A 20,366-nucleotide genomic window follows, 5' to 3' on the forward strand; every position below is an offset into this window, starting at 1 on the left:
AATATCTGGAAGGCCAGCCAGGCCCAAAGCATTTTGGCACCTGAGGCAAATGCCAAAATTGTGACACCCCTCCCTGTTAGCGTGTGAGTGCCAAGTATTGCGGTTTCTTTTGCTTGTCTCGGCAGAGTTACTCAGAAAGTCTTCCTGCATCTTCACAGCAGCAGCAGCAGTCCAGCCCTCTCTTGGTGAATTCCCGTGACAGGGATAACAACTTAACCCACCCAATTCTTCTCTAAAGTCTTCATTATTTACATCACAAGTTGCATAAACACTACTGGTCTACATATAATCAAACCTCGGTTCCTGAACAGCTCCGTTTTGGAACGTTCTGGCTCCTGAACGCCGAAAACCCGGAAGTAAATGCTACGGTTTTTGAACATTTTTCGGAAGCTGAATATCTGAAGTGGCTTCCGCTTGAGTGCAGGAAGCTCTTGCAGCCAATTGGAAGCCGCGCTTTGGTTGCTGAATATTTCGGAAGGCGAATGGGCTTCCGGAACGGATTATGTTCGTCAACTGAGGTTTGACTGTATAAGAAACGGAACAGATCTCTGCTTCCTTCAGGCATCCGGTCAGACAGACAGGCTCACAGACTTCCACATATTCTGGCAGCCACACTGACTGACACTACCTGCCTCACACTCAACTGCATCTCTCCAGACATGCCCTGTTGAAGACACCTGTTGCTGGGGAGAATTCTTGTTCCTATGCAGAAGTTTTAGGTGTGCCTCAAGGACGTGCTTCAAGGCTCGTTTCAAGGTTATTTTGGCAATATACCAACACTCCTTACCAGGGAAGAAGAGATAAATGAAGATCCATATCAGGAAGAAGGGGCAGGTGGGGGGAGAGATTGACATTGGGATCTGCTGCCCCTGAAGACCCTTCTACCTGAGGTGGTCACCTCATCTCACCACATGGGTGGGCCATCCCCAGGGCTGTCTTAGGCATATGTGGCGCCAGGGTGCAAAGATCCGCCTGGCGCCCCCTCTCCCAGGTTGCCCAGTACCAGGCATGCAGGAGGGCCAAGTTGGCCAGCCTTCTCAGTGTCTCACTGGCTCAGTCGATCCCAAACTCGTGGCACAATCCTGCCCACAGCAGAAGAGCCCGCTGCAGCACTCTGACCGACGGGCGGGCTCTTCCCCGGACTGAACTCTCGGGCTCTGGACTCTCAGCCTGGCACCCCTGAGAGCCCGGTGCCCAGGTGCCCCACAACCCTAGCACCTATGGGTAAGATGGCCCTGGGAGAGCCATCACTTTGGTCTACACTGACTGGCCTTCACCATCATGAGTTTCATACAGGAGTCTTTCCAAGCTCACTTGCCGATGCTGCAATTGAACCAGGCACCTTCTACACGCAAAGCATGTGTGATGGTTATAGATATGTCTAAGCATATTTTCATTACGATTGAAAGAATCACTCTGGTCTGGTCTGCAATACTTCCACATATGCTCATTCATACCATTCCTACATTAATCTGCCACTTAAACAAATACGCGTGGAAACGTGTATTTAATTGTGCGTTTCATTTTCTGTCACATTTCAAACTCCTTTCAAAATACACGTTTTTTAAAAAGAAATGTAGTTTCATATGTCTTTTTTTTGAGACAAAAGCTGCCTCAGAAAATTATGGAAGTACATTTTCATGCAATTTTGCTTAATGTTTCTCTCCCGTAAACGATTCTGTATTTTAGAATGTTTTTAGGGGGTGGAAAGGGAGCAAGGACTAAATGAAATTGTGTGGTGGGGCGGGGGGAGATCACTAAAATATTTCTAGACTTTTGTTCATCACTGAGAAAACCTGATGGCATATTTTTAAAGATTCATTCTTAGCCCAACATTTTGTGTTTTTTTTCAAAATCCTATATCCAAAACATGCTCAAATAAATATCAGCTTATTCAAATGAATGGCAATACAGAATCATGATACAGCACAGATGGATACAGTAAATGAAAAATCTTAACCCATTTTTAATAGAAAATGCTGCATTTGAAACTCGCTCAAATAAATACCAGCCTATCCAAATGATACGCAATACATAATAGAACAAATAGTCCATGAAAGGAGTTGTTCACAAACAGAGATCACTTACAAACAGCCTGAGTAATAATGAAGCAGCAGAGTTGCAACCCCTCCTATTGTACAATGGAAGAGACGGCTGGAGTTGTCAAAACCTTTTCTCTGGGATATTAAACATACTTTGTGGGTAGCTACTTTTACGGATATGTGATTTGCACATTTCTCTCCCATCAACTCAAATATAGTTAGATTTGCAAGCCGCAAACCTTCCTTTGCTGACAACTGGATGTGTTTGCGTTTCCACACAATATTGGTTAAATACAGGTTGTTGTAAATCTGGAATGGAGATTAATGAGGGAAATTGCTTAGAACTGCAAATATTAATCCGCTACCAGAAGCTTTGCAAAAGTGTTCTTAGAAGCCCAGAATGTTATCCTCTTGTCATTTTATTGCAGACTCACCAAATTCACCATATTGAGACATATATTTGCTATTCTAAGATATATTGAGTTGTATTCAACTAACTTTTACACAGAGTAGGCATATTGGAATTAATAAACCTACATTAATCAAGGCCATTTATTTCAATGGGCCTACTCGGAGGACCTGTTACTTTAATACAACCTTTTATTTATCTTCCCCCCATTCTAATTTGGACTTATTCTACAGCTAACTTTGAACCTGTTCTGGTCAATTTCATTTCTACTTAGATGGGTCAGCATAGTTGGCTTGTAGTGTATGCGTGAGGGTGGGGGAGAACCGGAATCCAATAATGATGGCATAAATATATCAGTTAAAGCAACATATATTTATTTTTGTTGCAATCCTGAACTTAAATGACAAGAGATGCTTCCTACCTTTGCTTGAAAAAGTATATGCTCAATAAAATTGTATCGTAAATGAATTTATGCGATCTCTCAAAGCTTTATTGGATTGCTGTAACCCTTTTTTACAATTAAGTTTCCCATTTTGCATTTAATAGATATGTATAGTTAGTTAGGAAAAATACGGGCAAATGGCATAAGATTAGGTAATAAAACTTCACAGAACTTCAGTAAAGTCCAACCACTAATTATAGCAGCAGGAAAGCCTAAAAACAGTGTGAACGATCTCTCATCTCTATTTCTCTATATCACACACACATTGTAGAGAAATATTCTGCTTCAGCCTGTTCACTGTTACGTGGGAAACTTTTGGGTTAAAGGATCTAAATGTCACACACCCACCCCAGTCCTGTGGATACCAGTGGTGGTGAACTTTGACAAGGAAGACCTGAACTCAACCATGAATGTATGTTGTATATGGAATCCAACTTTCTCTCCCTCCCTCATTCTAGCTAGCTTGACTCATAGGGTTGTAGTGAGGATAAAATAAAGTGTTGGAGTGGGAGATATAACCACGTCAACCCCGAGTTCATCGGAAGAAGAGTAGGATACAAATGTAACAGGGAGCAGCAACCGTTTATAAGGGCACTTGAAAATACTGAAATAGCAACTGCTTCAAACGTATGGACAAATATGCAATAAACATAGCTCCGTTTCGAATGCTGAATTCCTCTTTCAAAAGCAGTAAATGCAGAAGGCTGAAATCCTCAAATCCTTCTCCCTGGCAGAGTCCAAAATTACGTGGATGCAAGCACTCAAGAATAGATGGTCTGAAACTCATTGATACACAGTGTGAAGAATTTGCAAAACAAGATAGAATTAATCAGCATTATAAAACAAAAACAAACAAAAACCCAGGGGCAGTTTTATTCAACAACATTAAGCTTTTGTAGGGTGGGCAGGTGAGACACCACCTCCTATGTTACCCCTCATTGCAATTCTCTCAGTTTATATCCACCTCTCAAATTGAGGGGGGAAGTGGAGCATTTATTTGTAAAACAATAAATAATTCAAGTCACAGGGCGAAAAGCTCAGTGTGCTAAGAAATCTTGCAAAATGCTTGCTGTTTCCTTCCCCCACTCTCTCCCTAGGATCAGTGTTAATAAAAAATAGTCTTTGATGTTATTTATTGGAAAGGCAAACAGTTGTCGTCATCGTTGTCTTTTTTTTTTATTTGACATTAACAATCTGATCATTTGTCTCTCCAAAGAAAGCCTACGTAGCTTTCATATGGTCTACACAATAAAGCATCAAATATTTCTGTTTACTGAGATATCAGCTGGCATTTCACTGCAAGTCAATGGTGCGTCTTGGCCGCAGCACACTACACACTTCAATCTGGCATCTACAAATGTCAAGAGTATATATGGAAATCAAAAGCAGGTTCTAAATTCTGTCTTCCTTTTTTTTTTTTTAAGGGAAACAAAGTTCACCTAAATATATTTCATGCAAGCAAATAAAACTAAAAAAGTTAAAATAAAAATATCATTGCAATATTCGGCTGTCAGTCTAGAAGAATAACAAGGGAAACACTGTCAGTAGGACAGGATAATAAAATTTCAAGCAGATGTTCATGCTAAGTCTCTAATTCTCATGCAACTCCCTTGGCAAGCATATACTTATTTTATCACATGCAAGCGAAGCAAATTGCACTTCATCGTCACAACTGAATTGTGAAATATTAATATTTCATATTCCAACAAAACTCCCATAGAACAAACTTTGTTATGTTAAAAGCACCAAGAGTTCTGCATTTTAATATCATTTAAAGTCATTTTCGGAGGGGGGGGCAGGCAGACTTGCAACCCGAAATTGTAACTAGGATATTGCAAATTACTGGGCTGCGATATCAGAGAAAGAAAATATGTTTTTTTATGCTGTGAGTTCAATTCAACAAAAAATACTGACATAAGTGAGGACAATGCAAGTCATTGTGCTTCAGTGCAGGCACTTACAATTATGAGGAGAGGCATGGGCCTCCCATATCCGTCCCTATGGAAACACCACCGGTTGCAGTATGAATTAGAATGTCTAATGTTATGGAGGAATGCCATTTCATTGCACAATTAGTAAATTCATACAGGCAACGGCTCTAATTGGCAAGCAACGTCTGCAGTTACACTATGCCATCTTCCTCGTTACAAGTTGCTGTGAATCATGTTCAGTGTGTGCACATATTCACACTGTAATAGCTTGATGATTCCCCCCCCCCAAAAAAAAATTGTTGTATCTTTCTTCAGATTTAATCGGAATCTAAACAGAAATCTCTTTTTGAATATTGTAGCAGGCAGAGGTGACGTTCAGGTGCAACACTAAACCATGGTTTAGGTTTAAACCCCCCTCCACCAAAAAACCCCAAGTTTCAGTCAGTCCCAGGCACACACACTCCCTCCTCATTTCTCCTCCAGCGCTGCCAGGAATATATTTGAAGAGTCCACCTCTAATTAACCACAGTTTTGTGTGTTGTATGAGCCATAAACTGTGGCTAATTTTATAGTCTAGCTACAAATTACAACTAATAGGCAGCCTAGCATTACACTTGTAATTTTAATATTGCTCAACAAAAAGCATGAGAGGCCTGGATTGGGACCACAGCATGCCGGAAAACTCACACATACACAGCTGTTACCAATAAGTGTCTGTTTTTAACTCTATGTATGCCAGTGATGGCGAAACTTGGCCCTCCCTCCAGCTGCTTTGGGACTACAAATCCCATCATCCCTAGCTAACAGGATGGGTGGTCAGGGATGATGGGAATTGTAGTCCCAAAACAGCTGGAGGGCCAAGTTTGGCCATCACTGATTTATGCTAATGGAAGCATTTTTGCTATCGCTAACTGTTGCCCAGGGGTGGGGCGAGGCGGGACGGGGAAAGGATTGAGTGTTCCCTTGTACAGTAGTCCCAGATCACTGCTTCACTTACTTTGGGATAAGGAAAAACACAAAGGTGCTGTAGGCTGCACACTAAACCAAATGTGTAATTGGACATTTGACTCTGGTAAACCGAAATACGGACAAAGGTCCGTATAGTTAAAGCTATGGTTTTCCCAGTAGTGATGTATGGAAGTGAGAGCTGGACCATAAAGAAGGCTGATCGCCGAAGAATTGATGCTTTTGAATTATGGTGCTGGAGGAGACTCTTGAGAGTCCCAAGGACTGCAAGAAGATCAAACCTATCCATTCGTAAGGAAATCAGCCCTGAGTGCTCACTGGAAGGACAGATCGTGAAGCTGAGACTCCCATACTTTGGCCTCCTCATGAGAAGAGAAGACTCCCTGGAAAAGACCCTGATGTTGGGAAAGATGGAGGGCACAAGGAGAAGGGGACGACAGAGGACGAGATGGTTGAAATAGTGTTCTCGAAGCTACCAGCATGAGTTTGACTAAACTGTGGGAGGCAGTGGAAGACAGAAGTGCCTGGTGTGCTCTGGTCCATGGGGTCATGAAGAGTCAGACACGACTAAATGACTAAATAAGAACAACAACAAACTGAAATAAGGCAACTTCAGAAGCTACAGTTTAATGCTGCCTTGTTTCAACAATTCATTACTAGCATTAAACAGTCTGTTTAGATTGAGGCAACACAAAAAAACTGTAGTCATAGAATTACAGATTTGGAAGTGACCCCAAGGGCCATTTAGTCTAACTCCCTGCAAGGCAGGATTCTCAACTATAAAGCATCCATGACAGATGACCATCCAACGTCCGCTTAAAAACCTCCAAGGTTTGGGTCCTACCCTCCAGAGCAGGAGAAAACAAGCTTGTTCCTTCTTCCACGGGACTGCCCTCGATATATTTGCAGGAGGCTCTCAGTCTCCTCTTTTCCAGGCTAAACATGCCGAGACTATAAAATGTAAGTGAAAACTTCTGAACTGCTCCTTCGTGCCACACAGAAGAAGGGTTGGGATTCTGCAAGATACACCCACACCATATATTTAAAGCATGCAACTTCCCCCAGAGAATCCTGGGATCTGTAGTTTGTTAAAGGTGTTTGGAATGGTAACTCTATGGAGGGGTGAACTACAGGTCTCAGAATTTTTTGGAGTAAGTCAAAATTCTTAAAGGGATATGAATGTGCTTTAAATGTATGGTGTAGATGTGAAGCAAGACCTCCTGAGAAACACTTCCTTGTAACACTAAACTATGGTTTAGCATTAATCAGCCACTTAAAAAAAATACTAGAGATTTCAGATGAAGTGGCTCCACATGTTTATTTCTGCTGGTGAGCCTTGATAAAGGCAACAGCTTCCACGTTATTGAAAGCGACAGCATCACAAATCAATGCATGTCACCAGCAGAGTAAAGACAGATGTCTCTGATTAATCAGAATTACATTTTTAACAACCAAGGAAACAGCTAAAATCAAAGCAAATATTTCAGCCATGCCTGCTGTGTTTTATTCTTGCTCCTCTATGCCAACTGTACACAGCGAGGCAGCTACGACTCTAAATCTAGAATTTTTAAAATCTATAAAAGTTCTCCTACACACACTTTTTATTAACTTTAGCAGACAAACAGAGTTTTGAAAAAGACAAGTGAAAAAATTGAAATATAAATTTCGGTCAAGACTCATATGTCTGCGATGTAGATTCCAATAAGAAATAAAACAAAACCATTTATCAGCGACATTGATTATCTGTTGAGGTCTGGTTCTCCTACGAATTGCATCAGTTATTTTGTCTCTTTCTGCCGCATCAAGACATTTTAATAAACATTCCTAGACTGAAGTTCTCCACCCCCTTGCGAAATCGAGCCTAAACACATTTAACAGAAATCAATGAACGCATTATCAGAGATCTTAAAATGTTAGGTTTGCACCCCCCCCCCAATTATGCTGAATGATATAATCAAAGTATTTCAACCCAACTTATAATGTGCCATTTACAAAACTTCATCTAATATTTGTCCCCAATCATTCCATGCGGTTTGGCATCCTCATTCACAGAAGGGGAGCGTGGAGAGTCACATATGTCCAGCATTAAAAACCTGACAATAGGAAACATCTGATTAAGCCTAGTAAAGGTAAAAGGACCCCTGACCATTAGGTCTAGTCATGACTGACTCTGGGGTTGCGGCGCTCATCTTGCTTTATTGGCCGAGGGAGCCGGCATACAGCTTCCGGGTCATGTGGCCAGCATGACTAAGCCACTTGTGGCGAACCAGAGCAGCACACAGAAACGCCGTTTACCTTCCCGCTGGAGTGGTACCTATTTATCCAATTGTACTTTGACGTGCTTTCAAACTGGTAGGTTGGCAGGAGCAGGGACCAAGCAACGGGGGCTCACCCCGTTGCAGGGATTCGAACCGCTGACCTTCTGATCGGCAAGTCCTAGGCTCTGTGGTTTAACCCACAGTGCCACCTGCATCCCTTCTGATTAAGCCTACCTGGCATTAAATACCAGGGGAGGTCAAATGTTGTATTGTATGTCATGCAACCAAAGTCTTAGGACCCACCTTCCCTAGAACTTTAAAACAGTGTTATACCATTTGAAATAGTCATAGCTTCCCCAGAAGAATTATGGAAACAGTCATTTGTTAAAGGTGCTGAGTTGTTAGGAGACCCAAGTGCTCGCTGTGGTAAAATATGAGGTGCTGGTACTCTTAGTGATAAGGGTGTTGTGGGTGCTAGCACAAAATGGCTGCTACAGGAAGCAAAAAAAAAAAAAAAAAAAGGGTGAATGCACTCTGCATCAGCGGTAACTGCCACAAAAAAAGCCCTGGAGACCCCTATTCCCTTCATATAGCTACAATTTTCAGAGCTCCTTAGGAACAGGGGTCGATTGTTAAGCCACTCTGAAAATTGTAGCTATATGAAAGGAATAGGTGTCTCCTAGCAACGCTCAACACCCTTAAACTACCATTCCCAGGATTCTTTGGCCATAACTCTTTAAACCGTTAAAACACTGCTTTGCATTTATAGTGGAGATGGGGCCTTGCACATACAACCTTCTGGAGTTGCAAGCCTTGTTCCATTTTTGCTCTGAAATTGTAATTCCAACTCTGTCCTTGGTGGACAGTGGAGAAATCTGCAGTCCTCATGGAAAGGAAGTAAGAAAAGCAGGAGCAGCCACTGCAATCTAATAAGAACTTGTATTTGGAAAGGGCGATTATGCTGTCCCCAGGGCAACACTATTTGCAACTTGCAATGGGTAGAAACAGTCCTAATGCAATAGCTTTTAATTATTTTATGCAAGCTACTTTGGGGGTCCTATCAGAAGCTTTCTAAGGTTTCAGGTAGAGGTCTTTAATAGGTATCTCAGACCTATCTGCACTATACATTTAAAGCAGCATAGTACCACTTCAAACTGGGAGCTACAGTTTATTAAGGGTGCTCAGAGTTTTTAGAAGATCCCAATCCCTCTCATGGGGCTCAACTACAATTCCCAAAGTTCCCTGGGAAGAAGGATTGATTGTTAAACCACTCTGAGAACTGCCACACTATGAGGGGAACAGGACTCTCCTAAGAACTCTCAGTTCCCTAAAACTACATTTCCCAGGATTCCTTGGGGAGGAGACATGACTACTTAAAGTGGCATGTATAGTGCAGATGAGGGCTTACTGGATATTGTTTTAACTTGAGAGGCCAAGGACTGAAACTGGGAGCTTCTTAAGACTACACCTTAAAGACTAACAAATTCAGTATGGCATAAGCTTTCATGGACCAGAGTCCACTTCAGCAGTTGTGGGAAATGTAACCCTAAATTGGAAGGGGTATATACATACACAATGCAATGTATGTTGGCTTGAACCCTCGGCCTACCTGGCAGAAAGTCCCACTGGCCTATACAGTAGGACAAGTCCAAAGCTCAGCAGTCAGGAAACACAATCTAGGGTCAATCCACGCAAGCCAAGTCCAGAGTACAAAGTCCAATGGTCAGAAAATGCAGTCCGGGGTCAATCCAAGTCCAGAAAACACAGACCAGAGTCAAATTCAAAGCACAATCCCGTAGACTTCCTGAAGCATCCAAGCTAAGATCTATCTGCATGGGCAGTTGAGCAGACACAGCACCACAGCTCTGCTCCCATTTTTTCCTCTTGAGTCTTGATTGTAGCACCTGGGCTTGATGAGGCGGGTGGCCCTCACCTGTCCTGAGCCTAATACAGCTGAGGAATCACACACCTCCTCCCAGAGCTAATGAGTCCCACCTGGCCAGGTAGTAAACTGGGCTGTGGGGCCTTGCTTGCCTCAGCCTCTCTGACCCTCCCTCCTCTTGCTCCCTATGCCTCAGAACCTGCCTTGATCAAGGAGACAGGAGCCCCTCTGACTCTGGTGATGGATCCTACTCTTCTGGTCCATGTAAACTGACCCCCATCCCCTCGCCGTCCTCTGTCATCCCGTGTGTACTTTCCACAACCCCAACCTCTCTTTTCCCATCATCGGTTTGCCCCGGTGGGTCCTAGTTGTGACTGCACCCCTCGCCAGGATCTTCTTCCTCCTCCCTGTTGTCCTGTTAGTTCATGACATGTGTGTGTGGTGGTAAGAGGAGTGAGGTCAAAGGAACAGAAAAGGCAATATGCAATTCAGGAAAAAAAATCCTCAGGTTGCAAACACATGCGAATGACAACAAGCACTCAGTTTTAGATAATTAGCTAACATTGAATCTCTCTCATGCCAACTTTTTTTTAAAAATTCACACACATCAAGAATATACACACTTCCAGGAAGCTTATATTCATTCTTAGATGTTAATTTAATAGGAATTCCATTTCAACTGGTGGTGCACGCAGTACTGAAATATTAACCACAGTCTGCAATGTATCCTTTTTCCAGTTTCAATTAGATATGGACTAAAGGGATTTTACGTTTTTTTCCCAGGCAATTCCACAGACATGGAGCTAAATGAAGTGGTTTTGTAGGACAAACTGTATTAAATTGGTACAGCCAAGGTCTACTCTATTCTATCTAATCTCCCAATCTCTTCTCCCTTTAATATGCAACATGGTATCATTGCATGGCCATTAAAAAAAGTATTTCAGACATATGAATGCTGACTATTAATTCTATGGCAAGGAAATAAAGGTGGAGATGGGTTTCTGGGTCTAGGCCAGGTGGAAAACACATATACACTGCAGTTTCCTTCCCCCCTCATCTCAAATGACAACCTCACGTAAACATCAAGTACCCCTTTGTCAGATCTGCCAGTCATCTTCATGGATTTTGGACTCGTCTATACTGGTAAAGAAAAAGTGATTTATATGTGTTGCATGTAAGGGATGCGGGTGGCGCTGTAGGTTAAACCACAGAGCCTAGGACTTGCCGATCAGAAGGTCAGCGGTTCGAATCCCCGCGACGGGGTAAGCTCCCGTTGCTTGGTCCCTGCTCCTGCCAACTTAGCAGTTCGAAAGCACGTCAAAATGCAAGTAGATAAATAGGTACTGCTCCGGAGGGAAGGTAAACGGCGTTTCCATATGCTGCTCTGGTTTACCTTTATGTGTTGTATATGTGATATAACAGTGTGCCACCGGATGGTGATGTAGAGCCTCATTTTTCTCTGCCTGTTTTCCCTGTTTAAATTTACAGTGCTTTAAATTGAAACACTTCTCCGATGTGTCTAGATCCAGCCTTGGTGTGTATGATGTGTGTGCTGTGAGAGGAATAGCATATCTGAGACTGGGGAAAGGTGAAACAATCGGTCTTGGTTTCTCATTTTTCCAGTCCCAGTTTCAACGCAACACATTTCATTTCTGCTTGCCTTTTTTAAAAAATGCCCTCATGAAAATTAATCAGCATTTTAGTGTCATTTCTCTAAATATACACATTCTTGTATGCAGTTTTGTCAAATATGCATTTTTTGCAAGCAAATTTGCCCAGTACAACACATTTTTGCATGCCAGTTTCACACACACACACACCTTTCCTGATGCATGAATTTTGTACACATTTTGCGGTTGGTGAATTGCACAGCAATATTTGCAGAAGTTGTTTCGGTTTGCTTATTGGTTCAGGAGTTGAAAATGAAGCTAGGTTTCCATTAAAACATGAACAAGACTGAATTCAAGACTCATGAAATATATAAAGTGTAGCAAACCATTTCCTTTCCGGGTACTACTTGGCTTTTGCTCTCAGTGTACCGTTAACCGAAGAGGCAATGCTATATATTTCCCCACACTGTAGCCATTTCCATGGGTGAAAATAAGCCAGGGACACCACAATCTCAAACTCCTCCTGACCCAAGTTTTTGTGTCCCTGAGAATTAATGAGAACCGATTCAGTCCCCTGAGTTCTGTTATTGTGACTCTATAGTGTGGAGGAATGCAAATACCCTTCATTATAACAGTAAGTGTAGGTGTGGAGTTGGGGGGGGGGGGAGACAACGCCCAGGGAAGACTTTTCTCCACAACACAAATAGCAGGTTTCGGTTTCTGTGTGTACAACACAGGGTAACAGAAGGACCTTGCTTAATCTACGTCCTATATTTCAGAACCATCACATGGAAATGCATTAGCTAATTTTTACTTGTTGTAAAGAAACACGACTTCTAAGTCCCATTAATGTGATTTTCTGCAGCTTACCAATAAGAAAGTCTTGGGGAAGGAGAGGAAAAGCAAATGTGTAATAGAACCGTCCGTGAGTGGCAGGGCTGAGTCTGTGTGACACGAGGCAAAGAGGTGTCAGCAGAAGCCATGGAGACAACGATGGGGAGACTGGAGAAAACCAGAGCTGGATTTGGGGCACATGATGGTTCACAAGTACAGTCGGTAGGTCAGTGGCTTTGCAAATGTGCTGCAAAGCAGGAGACACAGTAACAGCGGCGGCTATTACAGCACCTTAATTAAAGGAAGTGGCTGCTTCAGTGATCCAGAATTAATTTTGGCTAGACAACAATTATAACACAGCCTTCTGGGTGACTCCATCCTTGGTTAGACACATATGCAGCTCTGACCTGTAGACACAGACTTTGACCTGACTGAGCATTGAAAGAAAGCGAAAAAGCAACCCTATGTTTTGAAGGTGAAGGGAACAGAAGGAAAGTGCATTTTGATTTCAAAGGGCACCACCTTATCTCCTCCTCCTACAACTCAACCCTCTCTAGAAACATGATTGCTTTTAGGCTACCAGAGAAGGACAGACAAGAGACAACCAAAAACGAGAGCAGAACTGTGTTGTGGATGAGTTTGGTAGCACCTGTTAGAAGGGAACAATTTGACATAGGAATGGAGCAGAAATTCAGTTTCATTAACATCTGAATGTGACTCTCCTTAATTTGTGCTCCTCAAAACTATACGAAGCAGTATGAGAACCAACAATGGATATATTGTACCAAATTGCATGCAAACATGAGTATATTGGGAGGAATGAATGTTAAAATGGATTCTTAAGATGGTTTTTAATGAGAGTGTTTTTAAAAGAAAATTGCACGTTTCTCAGAGTTCAATGGCACAGCAAGTCCAAGGAATGACCCTATGACTGCGAACTACTGACAACAGTGTGTTCACCTTTCAATCACAGCCTTTCATAGAAAAAACTACAATACCAGAGCCATTTGTTTGTGAAGGTTCAATTCACATTCCACTTGCATGGAATAAAGAGAAAGAAGTCAATTACAGATCATTCAAATTATGCCACAAATTTAAAATTATATCTGTGAAATTTGAAAATCTCAAAAGACAAAATGGGAGGGGGGAACCTCATACTTTTCAGACATTCAATATAGATGTCAAAATCTACTGTTTTTAATTTCCAGCTTGCAGCTGAGCTGGTCACTCAGATGACATGTGGGTAACAGTTTTAAAAATATGCACAATCAAAATATCTCCAGACAAGTGGAGGATGTGATATATATATATATATATATATATATTTGCTTTCGTAGATTTTCACGGGTACAGGAATGCAGGTTTTGGTGTCCTCGGGTGTCTTTTACACGGGAAGACACCCGAGGACACCAAAACCTGCATATATATATATATATATATATATATATATATATATATATATGTATGTTTGGAGTGAAAATATAGCTTAGTCCAACAACCCCCTACTTGCTTAATTTGGCCACCAGAGGCCAGCCCATTCAAAAATATATATGGATAACTTTCCTTCTATATATTCTATACAGAATGGTATAGTAGAACTACTATTTAGAAATATGGAATAATGAACTCCTCAGTGTTCTTGGCACCTGAACCTATCATATAAATTGCATCCCTGGGGCTGCTTTTGGGGATTCTAGTGTGACACAAAGAAACATACCATTTCTGGAATATTTGTACATGCAAGTCCCACCATGCACTCCTAGGACATTGTTCGTTAGACAAGCGTTCGCATAATGAGCTGATGATTTCCATTATTTCCTATGGGAACCTTTCTCATCCATGCTTTTGCCTGCCATGCTTTCTGCCTGAAACTGCTGCAGCCAATCAGCAAAAGCCAAACAAAGGAAAAACTGTCCAATCTCTCCTGTTCTCTGATTTGTTTGATATCACTCCCTCTCCCCATGGTTTCTGTTGGAGACGGCGGCCACCGACCAGCAACACACAAATGACACACGGTGTCGCAAAATTATTTCAAACATGGTGGTTAGGGTGGATTGGGAACCAGCTTTCATTACCTTGTCCAGAGAAAAGGTTTTGGTCAGTGCAAATCCCCATCCGGCTTCGAAAGCTCTGCGAATCATTGGCGAACTTGTGGTGGGAGTCGCACTGGCGAGGCCAAAGGGGTTTGGGAACCGGAGTCCAGCAACTTCTATGCTGATGTCTACTGAATCCACAGACGTGTAGAAAAGAGGAAGCTGGGGTACAGTAGGAACAGCAATACCGTATAAAGACTGTGGAAAGAAAACAATGACAGCACAGAAGTTGGCTTATTCATCATCATCATCACCACCACCACCACCATCACCATCATTTATTATTTATATCATGCCCATCTGGCTGGGTTTCCCCAACCACTCTGGGCGGCTCCCAACAGAACATTAAAAACAAAATAAAAGCTCCCCTAAACTTCCCTAAACAGGGCTGCCTTAGGATGTCTTCTAAAAGCCAGATAGTTGTTTATTTCCTTGACATCTGATGGGAGGGCGTTCCACAGGGCGGGCGCCACTACCAAGAAGGCCCTCTGCCTGGTTCCCTGTAACCTCATATTTCGCAGTGAGGGAACTGCCAGGAGGCCCTCGGAGCTGGACCTCAGTGTCCAGGAAGAACGATGGGGGTGGAGATGCTCCTTCAGGTATACCGGGCCGAGGCCGTTTAGGGCTTTAAAGGTCAGCACCAACACTTTGAATTGTGCTCGGAAACGTACTGGGAGCCAATGTTATTTCACCTCCATTTCACCACCCCATCTTCCGAGAAACTAAAGTTAGTGCAATGTGGGGGTGCTCTTACATTAGTCTCAGAGTAACCCTATGAGAGAGAGTTGTCTAGCTGAGAGTAGTGAAAGATAAAACTGTCAATTTTCACTCATATACATATTTTTGCAACACAGTTTTGCTTAATATATTCATACAAACAATGTTCTTTAATATAACACACTTCCGTTTGTTATTTTTTTACATATATATACGCTTTTATGAACAATTTATCCCAGCATAAGCATTTTTGTACATGTTACTTGGCCAGAGAACTGCACTGCTACATTTATTCAGAGACACGCAAAATCAAATGATAGCTGGGCTTTACTTTGTGTATTGTTTTAGAAAGTGTGGGTTCACCTTTAAATGTGAACTGAATGGAAATTCTAGCTGAGACACGGTGCCTGCCACTTGACAACTTTCCTTAATCAGAATGAAGGGAATCACTCACATATTTATGTGTTCATAATGTCAATAAATACACTGCAGACAATCCAGTCAAGTTATGAAAACAATGAAATGTAAGATCCCAACAAGTTCAGTCACCTACCCGCCAATATTTCTCCAATGAAAATAGGGATGTCAATAATAATAATAATAATAATAATTTATACCCCACACATCTGAATTGGTTGCCCCCAGCCACTCTGTGCGGCTTCCAACATATATAAAAAACATAATTAAAACATTAAACATTCAAAACTTATACAGGGCTGCCCTCAGATGTCTTCTAAAGGCTGTGTAGTTACTTCTCTCCTTAGTTTGGGGGTTATCTAACTTCATACCTTCCACCATTTCTCTGGTGAAAATAGGGACGTCTTACCATACCCTCTGATATTTCTCTGATAAAAATAGGGATGTCCTAAGGAAAAGTGGGACATTTGGGGATCAAATCAGAAACTGGGATGGCTTCTGAAAATCCGGGCCTCTCCCTGGAAAATTTGGACACTTGGAGGGTCTGTAGTCATTAACTACGATGAGAGTCCAAGCCTGAACTTGTCTGCCACTTTAAGAGGTTGGAAACACTGATTCCATAGAACGATGGGCCTTAAGCTCACTGCTGTCCTCCTCATCTTTTCCTGATTGATGAAGAAGCTGATTTGTTACAAGCTGTGACAAACCTCTTATATGCTCCTCACACACGAAGTGGGTGTGGGAGGGGGTGAGGAGGTATGTGAGCATGCACTGTGCAAGCGACAACAAACCATAGCTTGGCATTAAGTCTGAGCATCTCCTCAGAGTATTGTGAAAGAACGATGTCAACATTTGATGATCTCCTTCTACCAGTCCACAATAGAAAGTGTCCTTTCATACTGCATCATGGTGTGGTACGCTGGTTTGACATAAACTGATAGGAAGTGCCTACAGAGGGTGGTGAATACAGCACAAGATATTATGGGATGTCCCGTGAATCCACTGGACGACATTGCAGAAGAACGTTGCCTCAGGAGAGTGAGGAAAATTCTCAGGGATGGTTCACACCCTGGCCGACACTTTCTTGATCTCCTGCCCTCGGGCAGAAGATATAGAAGCATGATTAGTTGCACCAACAGGGTAAAGAACAGCTTCTATCCATGGGCTGTTAGGTTGCTGAATGAAAAGATAACAACAGGGCAACTGACTTTCGGGTTTGGTGGGTGTGCGTCAGTAAACGAGGGGAATTAAGACTAAGAGAGCTGAGTAGGGGGTGCTCGTGTAATCTCACTGTATACAAGTTGTACAAGTGACAATAACGTATTTCAATTTTTCAACAGATCTCCGAGATAGCTTGCAAACCGTGCTTTCCCCCAGACCAGTTTCTTGCCTTCCACATCAAGCAGGTAGAAAAAGCAGGCAAAGAATATTTATCTAACAAAATCTGTCTGCTTCTTAACTGTAAATAAAACCTCGGACCCTCCAAGTGCTTTTGTTTTCCATGGACACTCCCAGATTTACAGAAGCTGCCCTAGTTTCTGATTTGATCCCAGAATGTCCCGCTTTTCCTTAGGATGTCCCCACTTAGGCCAATTTTCTGCATAACATATGGAACATTAAAAAGCCAGAGCCTTCTCCTGCGGTCTGAAGCGGTACAGTCCATTCTACTACTTCACAATTCTATCCTTGAGACACTGCTAACATGCCTGGGAGAGCTAGTTTAAGACAGCTAGTCCCTGCTTGCTCCCCTATCTACATCTTGCTCATTGTTCTCCCAAGGACACTACATGGTGTGATGAGTTAATGCACTCGCCTCCTACATCTCTCTAAAAATGAAACACTCCATCGGCATCCTTTTTTAAATTCGTCAGTACCTTCCAGCTTTTGTAAGAAAATTCCTCTACATCTCCGCACCTTACTGACCTGCTCTCCATTTCAATCTTACCCCTCCCCCCCAAAAAATAAGATTTCTATTCTTCCTCCCTTGTATTTCCACTGCCTTCCCCTCGTCTATTATTTATTATTTAATTCTGTAATTGCATTATTTACAGTCAGTCAGGGATGCATTTTGTATGAAAGTCACTATTCAAATTAAAATTGTATCGCACTGCAGTACATTATGCCCTGGCTCTGGATTCTTCAAGAGACTCAACAGCGTTTTCTAAAGAGATGCACTTATTCACCTTACAGAAACACAATAAGGAAACTTAAGGATGTGAATTAATACCAATTTCTCTTCCCCCATCCCACCTCCCAAATAACTTGTACTCAAATTATCTCTGAAATGTTTGAATGTTGCATTGAGGCAAAGCTACATAAAAGATAAACTCCTGGCAAACCAAAAGTAAAAGCTCAAATATTACTCTTTTACTGAGAAAGAAAGAAGATTTTTTTAATGCAGCATTACACCAAGGAAGTGCTCTTAAAGCTATACTGAAGTGAATGGAAGCTTCTGTGAACCATCAATGAATCCGGCCCCTCTGTTATTAAGTGCCCAAGTGCCTTTCATCTTAACAGGGATAAAATACAGGCAGAAGGAACTCAGAAGAGGAGGGAAATGGAACTAGGACTTAATTTATTCACTTCCTGTTTGTGAACTCCACAAGAGATATAATGCTAAGGGAAGGAAAAGAAGGGATATTGCAAATGCAGTTCCTTATTATCACAGCTGGGACACGGGTGGCACTGTGGTCTAAACAACTGAGCCTAGGACTTGCTGATCAGAAGGTCGGCGGTTCGAATCCCCGCGATGGGGTGAGCTCCCAATGCTCGATCCCTGCTCCTGCCAACCTAGCAGCTCAAAAGCATGTCAAAGTGCAAGTAGATAAATAGGTACCGCTCTGGCGGGAAGGTAAACGGCATTTCTGTGCGCTGCTCTGGCTTAGTCATGCTGGCCATGTGACCCGTAAGCTGTACACCGGCTCCCTCGGCCAATAAAGCGAGATGAGTGCTATAACCCCAGAGTCGGCCATGACTGGACCTAACGGTCAGGGGTCCCTTTACCTTTATATTATCACAGCTCACCTAAATGGGGATGATGCCTACAGTGTGAACAGAAATAACTGGGATGAAGAAGAAATTAGTTCATAGACACCAGGGCCTAAGTGAGGGCACCAGAAGCTGCATAATACACAAGGAGGGAAGAGGAAAAGAGGGGAAGCGACGAAGTGTCAAGTCACAGCCAGGGAGGAGGAGAAAAGGGAAGAGATAGAAACATAAGTGCTGTTTCTACATATAGAATCAAAGGTATCCTCAGGCTTCCGTTAAGAGCAAGCAATGCTGGTTATTAGGGAGGTGTATTATCTCTGCCTGTACCCTGAATAATCAGGTGAATCAGGGTATGCTGGGTCATAATCTCACCCCCAAGTTGGATCCTGCTGATAACAAAATGTCTCAAGCTCCAGAGTCGCTCTGTTGCCTCCAGTTTTCAAAAACGTTCCACACACAACTTTTGCCTTTCTTTTCTAAGGTGGAATCTACACACATATAAAAAAACCCGCTGTGAAAATACTTTTTTAAAAAACACGTTTTGAAAAATAAACTGAATTTGGCATAGCTCACTCTCGCCATCTAGTGCCACATTTGTATACTGCACTATACAACACATTTAAAACGTTTTCTATGCAGCTGTATAGCTGAGTCCTAAGTAACAAAACCATTCCTAGTGGGGAAATGGCCAGAACTTGAGAGTAGAGGGGGTGAAAAGGGGGAAGAAATCTTTCCATTTGACAGACAGGTCTAGCTCTTCTTGATGACAGTGAATTTCTCCCCACAGCGCCACTTGAGGAACAGCTTTAAATCAGTGCCAAAATGTGTATGTATTTATGGCTGGTCCCTTCTAAAGCTTTGGTCTTAGCTTTTACTGAGATGCTATACTGCACAGATGGAGATCTTACGGCCTTGCAGTTGGGAGATGAACTCCAACTCCCATCAGCCCCAGCTAGCAACATCTGGAGGGCAATTTCGTACACACATATTGTTGGTAGCAGTTTTCAGTAATAGCCTATAGCTTCTATACTACGCTATAGAGAAATTACCCAAATGACATATTATTAACTAATGTGAAATTGGCAGGCTGGACGGGTCGCCATCTTGTGTATTCAAGAGCATGCCAATCTGCTTTGCAAATATATTTTTAATTTCAAGATGGAGAGGCTACAACGGAGAGAACAACGCAGAGGAATGTCCTCATGTAGATAAGAAAGGCAGAGAGAGCGCTATGCTAGCCCTGAAAATAAAGCAACAACCCAGGGATGCCTTGACCTGCCTCTAAATTACAACTGTCCCCAAATAATGCCCCAAATCCAACAACTAAAATTGCATGTGGTCCCAGTACTGCCAAAGCAATGGCCAAATTATAGTAATTGCTGCCACAGCAACCAGATTTTACTGAGACCGCACACCCAAATAAATGCCTCGTGGCTACCCATTCATCTAGCAGCTGGAAAGATGACACTTGACATTTGGAAACTTTCCTGTGAAGATTGCTGCAAGGCTTTTCCCATTAGCTTCATGGTGAGATAGTAAGGTCGAATAAGCTCCCTCAAAACCTGCAAAGGGTAACAGAAACAACTCTAACATTAAGCCCGCTTGATCTAAAATTCCAATTGACAAGCTACGAATTGTCAGATTTCCTCCAATGCCTTTAGTTATATTCCGGGGAAACGTGTGTTTTATTGTGCGGATCCGTGCCCAACAAGGCATACGTGGAAGAAAAAGCGACGCACTTAGAAATCAAAGGGGCGATTCACATTCCGCTACTCAG

At 42.4% G+C, this 20,366-nt stretch overlaps 1 protein-coding gene across 3 annotated transcripts in view; it reads right to left on the bottom strand.

Moving 5' to 3' along the window:
- Positions 1 to 20,366, bottom strand: part of DPYD (dihydropyrimidine dehydrogenase) — a 501,994-nt gene that overhangs the window by 210,693 nt on the left and 270,935 nt on the right. For all 3 annotated transcript variants that reach the window (XM_028732753.2, XM_077928465.1, XM_077928464.1), the window contains exon 13: positions 14,450 to 14,665. In XM_028732753.2, the coding sequence (XP_028588586.2) occupies positions 14,450 to 14,665 (216 nt within the window). The remainder of the gene's footprint in view (positions 1 to 14,449; positions 14,666 to 20,366) is intronic.

This window comes from Podarcis muralis, chromosome 5 (genome assembly GCF_964188315.1).
Source record: "Podarcis muralis chromosome 5, rPodMur119.hap1.1, whole genome shotgun sequence".
Lineage (NCBI taxonomy): Eukaryota > Metazoa > Chordata > Lepidosauria > Squamata > Lacertidae > Podarcis > Podarcis muralis.